The sequence below is a fragment of the Coregonus clupeaformis genome, chromosome 38 (genome assembly GCF_020615455.1).
Source record: "Coregonus clupeaformis isolate EN_2021a chromosome 38, ASM2061545v1, whole genome shotgun sequence".
NCBI classification, from domain to species: domain Eukaryota; kingdom Metazoa; phylum Chordata; class Actinopteri; order Salmoniformes; family Salmonidae; genus Coregonus; species Coregonus clupeaformis.
This window is the reverse complement of record NC_059229.1, coordinates 6,417,095-6,423,066: the sequence shown is the minus strand read 5'-3', so window position 1 is coordinate 6,423,066 and position 5,972 is coordinate 6,417,095. Positions and strand designations below refer to the sequence as shown.

The 5,972-nt window shown below is 43.4% G+C and overlaps 1 protein-coding gene across 2 annotated transcripts; it reads right to left on the bottom strand.

Annotated features, from left to right (window-relative positions):
* Positions 1–241: 241 nt before the first annotated feature.
* On the bottom strand, positions 242–5,558 carry LOC121534050 (keratin, type I cytoskeletal 13-like). Of its 2 annotated transcripts, none has more exons than XM_041840481.2 (8): positions 5,063–5,558; positions 4,016–4,098; positions 3,498–3,654; positions 2,532–2,696; positions 2,111–2,236; positions 1,305–1,525; positions 817–863; positions 242–630 (listed from the first exon to the last, which is right to left on the bottom strand). In XM_041840481.2, exons 1-8 carry the CDS (start codon positions 5,471–5,473, stop codon positions 524–526), a joined length of 1,317 nt encoding a protein of 438 aa, XP_041696415.1. In that variant the 5' UTR covers positions 5,474–5,558; the 3' UTR covers positions 242–523. The 2 variants fall into 2 exon arrangements, with proteins under 2 accessions (XP_041696415.1, XP_041696416.1); XM_041840482.2 differs by having other exon boundaries at positions 242–627; positions 5,063–5,556.
* Between the last annotated feature and the right edge of the window lie 414 nt (positions 5,559–5,972).

The following is a 5,972-nucleotide window of genomic DNA, read 5'->3' as shown; positions in this document are numbered from 1 at the left end:
TCATAACACTGAAGCAGCGAACTTTGTGAAGACCAATATTTGTGTCATTCTCAAAACTTTTGACCATGACTGTACAGTATAAAATAGACTGATATAAGATAATCTCTTTAAATGTTCCTTGATATTTGTTTATCATCCCCTTTTGAACAATGTTGTTTTCCAATGATAAGACAATGGACTGAGAGGAGAAATGATTTGTGAGATCATGCTCAAAACAAATACACAATGATCAAATACGGTAGATACTGAAACATATTTTATTATGTATTTTGGGACAATTCAACCAAACATCCTACATGATCATTTGATCAACAATGATATTCAAAAGCATGTTTGTTTTGTCAACTTAAAAATCAAATATGGTAAATGTATCAAAGATTGCACAGTGTTGTACATTCACCGAGCATACAGGCAACACCAAAGCGATGCTATCCAGAGGAGATTATAACATTTTAACATTTCTGGTATTCCTTTTTGCTGTAGGCGGAACCAGGCTTTTTTGGGTGGGTTGAGTGCAAGGGATCTATTTTTGCGGGACCTCCATGTCCACATCCTCTGTACGGGAGACCACCTTTCCATCGACCATCTCCTCGATCACCGTCCGCACTCTCTTTGTCACCACTGGCACTGCTTCAAAGAAGGCACAAATAACCATTAGTACACTTAGTGTTGGGCTTAGCTAAAGAGGAAAGGAAAGAACAAACTTAAAATTCTAATCAACCAAATCCTTTTTGTTCTAGAGTGTTTCACAATTACTACTGCTGGGTTCAATCAATATGGAATTGATATGATAGAAAATGGTCTCGCTCTACTTACGTTTTTGGACCTGAACAGTCTCAACCTTCTTGGTGATGACAGTTCTCCTGGTGGACAGAAGATAGTTTGAGTGTTAAGTCTCTTCCTATTTAACAACTCTACATTGATCTCTCTACTCTGTAACACAGTCTCTATTGCCCAGTTCCAAATCGACCCCTGGCCCCTTCCCTAGTGCACTTCTTGTAGATCTGCAACGATTAAATAGGCTACTGTAGGTCATTAGCATAATGATGATTGCTACATCTTGCCCTCTAGTAATATTCACACCATAGTTCTTGCATGTATCCAATCATTTTAAATCAAAAGTGCCTACAGCAAGTGTTTATGTGCCAAAGGGGTAGGGGCTACTGAAGGGGCAACGGGCTAGGGGTTGACTTGTCATTGGGTATGTAAATGCACATTTAGCATTTACATTGGGTATGTGAAGCCCATGTAAATCCCACTGGGTATGTAAATTAGGGATCTACACTCTTCTCTCCTCTCCTTACCCGATATCCTCTCCATCCAGCAGCCTCCTGTACTCAGCGATCTCCATCTCCAGCCGGGTCTTGATGTCCAGGAGCATGCGGTACTCGCCGGCCTGCCTCTCGATGTCCGTCTTCATGCGACCCAGCTCCTCCTCCAGGCTGTTGACCATGCCCTGGAGCTGGTTCAGCTGCATGCTGTAACGGGACTCTGTCTCATTCAGCTGGCCCTCCATGGCTGCTTTCTATTGGGAGAGCGGGAGGAAGAGGAATGGTTAAAGACTTCAGGTGATTCAACAAGTGGTGTTGATATAGGCCAAATGACATCAGTGCATGATTGAGGTGAAGTTCCTGGTGAGCACATGTTTTTAGAATTCAGTTTTGAGGAGAACAGCTGTAGTATAACAAACTGTTCTCCTCAACTTCACTTCATCTATCCATCAATCGAAGAGCTTGTCAAAAATGAAATGTATTATTATTATGGCTTGTGATAATTACAGAGCTCTGAGTTGACTGATTTCTTCTCTCTCTGTAACTAATCCATCATCTTCGGTTGCTAAAAGGTCAACTTGAGGACTCATATGTAACCCGTAGGGTAGGAATGTATTTATGAGGTCTAAATGATCATGGTTTTACAGTGATGTGTCAGTTGTACTGTACTGTTTAACTGAAGGTGTAATCTTGTAAATGTCATGTATTTCCGAATTCCGAGTGATCTACAGTAATTACACCCTAGTCTAGCTCTAACTCAAACTCATACGTCTAGCAACAACTAGGAGGCAGAGAGGGGTGTGACATTAATGGGGTTGAGGGGGCATTGGTTTCCTCACCAGGCTGAGCTGGGACTGCAGCTCGATCTGCAGTGCCTGCATGGTCCTCTTGAGCTCGTTTATCTCATTGCGGGACGTCTGGAGGGTCTCTGTGCTGCTGGCCACCACCTTGTTCAGCTCATCAAACTGGGACGGACAGACGGAACAAGGTAAGAGTTGTGTAACTCCACTAGTACTGGTAATAAGCACAAAAGTCATTCTCTATGGTCTGATATCTCTATATTGGCATGATCGAACAAGGATAAGATAGCTTCAAGTATGTGATCACAGTAATTGGTTGTTTATAAGCACTTTAAATACTGTTCTCATAGGACATAGGTTTTCCCTGTAAGATATACTAAACTATTTCCATATGATCTAAAACAGAACAGATGGATCAAGAGGTTCTCCATAGACAAGGTTGGGCTCTTGTTCTCCTCACCTTGTCCTTGTACCAGGACTCCATGTCGCGGCGGTTCTTCTCGGCGATGCCCTCGTACTGAGTGCGGATCTCCTCCATCATCCTGGCCATGTCCTGCTGGGGCGCTGCGTCCACCTCCACGTTCACTGAGCTGGCGCTCAAGTGGGCCCGCAAGGCAGCGATCTCCTATAAGGGGCACAGAGTGATGACAGACGTCAACTAGGGTCAACACCAGGTGAGAGGCCAATGGAGGTTGTCACCGGGTAGGCTGTCACCGGGTAAGATAAGATAGAACTTTACTGTCCCAGACAGGGAAATAGTCTAGCACGATTACACAGGGGTTGAGGGGACAAATTGGGCCACAGCCAGGTGAGGTGCACGGGTGTCTCAGGTTCAACCACATGAGAAATCAATGAGGTACTTGGGTGTCACAAACTGTCACCATCTTTCATAACCTAGTTACATTGTTCATGGTGTATTGCCGTCAGCTTCTCTGACATCCTGTACAACCATCCTAAAGTAAGTAGATGATTACTGCGAAAATACTCAAGGTAATCCAACAGGAAATAGGACTTGCCACCATGTGATCTCAAGTGTGGTTTTAACGGTTCTGTCATACTGTCGTTGGGCTTGTGACACATTTGCTGACAGCTTTAAAGCTACACAAACAGAGACAGCACAGAGACTCCAAACAAGGTCTGTTTGATCTGTTGTTTGCATTATCATTGATACAGCCAAAGACAATACTGCTTGGCATGCGATGAGAATGAATTATGTCTCTGACAACTCCATTCGACTCTCACAACCACATTGTTTTCATCTAGGTAAAATATATAAGAATTTGGAACTGTGGGGAGGTCTTGCTATTGACAGGGCTATGCCATGACTCTTGGGGATCTGGTATGATAAAAGAGGGCTTCCAAGGCCCTTGGGGGCCATTTTGTGAATTTGGGCAGGTCCCACTAGAGTGCCCTGAGGAACACCCACCTCTGCATGGTTCTTCTTGAGGTAGACCAGCTCCTCCTTCAGCCCCTCAATCTGCATTTCCAGGTCTGCCCGGGACATGGTCATCTCGTCCAGAACCTTCCTCAGTCCAGCGATGTCTGCCTCCACCGACTGACGCATAACCAGTTCATTCTCAAACCTTTCCAGAGGGAAAAGGACAAACAGGGCATGTGAGTTTCCCAGCATCATTGACAGTTACCACCAACAGTAAACATACCAAATGGCACAAAACCAGTCAGACCAGTTTAATGTACAGTTGACCGCTGATGATGTTTCTAAGGTATACAGTATTGTGACATTTAACATCACGTCATGGGCTCGTTGACCTTCAGTACGGTTATACTAGGTGTGGCTTCATACTCTAATAATGGTTTAAAAGTTGCATGACTAAAGTTGACATACGATGTGTAGTTCCAATTCCATTCCTGACTGAAAGTATTATTCTAAGGTGAATTCAACAGTTGTTTGCTGCTTCCATCTTACAGACCCTTTGTACTCACTTGACTTTGAAGTCTTCTGCTGCCAGTTTGGCATTGTCTATCTGCAGGATGATACTGGCGTTGCTCAGAGTGGCAGCACTGATCTGAGAACAGGACAAAAAACAGGTTGGTATATGGTACATAAAAGGGGAAGAAAATTACACACTGTCAGGCTTATCACAATTATTACATCATTTGCTTTTCATTATCATAAACAATGAAGGTGCATTCTCCCAAGCCATAACCATGAATAGCTGTAATGAGAGACTATTAAAGTGTGATAAGGTGAAGCCTACCAGAGCTATAGTAGTCTGTTAGTAAGTAATTGATTAGCCTCCTACCAATGCAGATATACTGTAGCCAATCTATGGCAAAGACCACACAGTTATGTATGGGAAATGACAATAATAAGCATGACTTGGATCCCATCAGATGCAATAATACATAATGCTATTGAACAGAAGGTATGATTCATTTTAGCGTCATAATCATGGCTCTCCCCTTTCCCTTTGAAATAAGTAATGTAGGCGGCATGAGTGTGAATGTAAATGTTGACAGGGAGTTAAGTTGAATGGAAGTGACAGTTTCACTTGCCAAGCCCTTTTTTTTTGGTAATTTCTTTCTTTCAATAGAGACTAAGAAACTAAACTACCCATGTAAGCAACACTCATGCCATTTAAGTCCTATAATCCATTACTACTGTAAACTTGGTATGATTCCTCTATTAAAGTCAAGGGTTTACAAATGCACATCCCGAGGGCACACTTGTATTGTAACCTGACAGCTTCATAGATGCAGCCAGTCAATGAACTTCGGGGTATGACTTGTGTCTTGTATACCATCATTGGATTTTATGAGAATAAGATGTTGTTTCCTGCCAGAGTAGACATTTTTAGACATTTTCCTTTTGTAAATGATATAGCCTATTTTTTTTATTTTTGTCATTCAATAAAACTTGATCTAAACTCAATAGTCAACAGGAGTGAGGTTGATGAACGAAAATGTCATCATATCAATCTCGCTCAATATAGCAATTTACTGTATTTACGATGCCCCAAAAATGCTCACCTTTCTGCGCAGGTCGGCAAGAGTAGCATCGTATTTGCTGTAATCACTGATGACCGGTTTCTTCTTCTCGTACCACTCGCGGATTTGTCGCTCGAGCTGGGCATTCGCCGTCTCCAAGGAGCGCACCTTCTCCAGGTAGGTGGCCAAACGGTCGTTGAGGTTCTGCATGGTAGCCTTCTCGCTGACCGACACTGCATTACAACCATAGCTGCCATTGTCACCTCCAAACGCACTGGACAGGTCAAAACCGCTCCTGGTGCCCGAAGCATAAGATACGCGGACACACTGTCCCCCTGCCCCTCCATAGACGCTTGGTGCCCGTGATGCGATGCGACTCTGGTACCCTCCTCCGAGAGACATGGAGGATGAGCCTCGGCTGCCTCCATAACTGCGAAGTGATAAAGCACTCATGGCGACGTTGTGATGATTGGTATGTAGAGCTGACAAAACCCGGAGTGGTACTTCGAAGAGTTGGTGAACCAGTCCAAGCCTGGTAGCGGAATATATACCCCCTTGGAGGTGGGAGCTGCTGGAGGGCGTATTGAGATAATTATTTATGTGAATAGATATTCATCAGGCATCCAACAGGTGTGTCCTTAGTCAGCTCATTAAATACGGGCACTAAGGTGTGTTGCGCGTGAGAGTTAGCTGGCATTCTGCCTCCATAATTTGTACCACTTTCATTTACAGTATGACAACTGTCATGTCATGTTAAACCACAGGTAAGCAAGTTATGAATATGATAAAATAGTAGCTTACGTTTTAAGAGATGAGGAACAACTGAATCCCGCAACAAAAAGTATACTTTCCGTCTAGTCACCGAAAAATGTAGGATACAGTAAAATAGGCTACACTATCTCTCCTAAACTTAGAACAGTAGGCTAGCTCACATGACATGCTCATGTTGGTA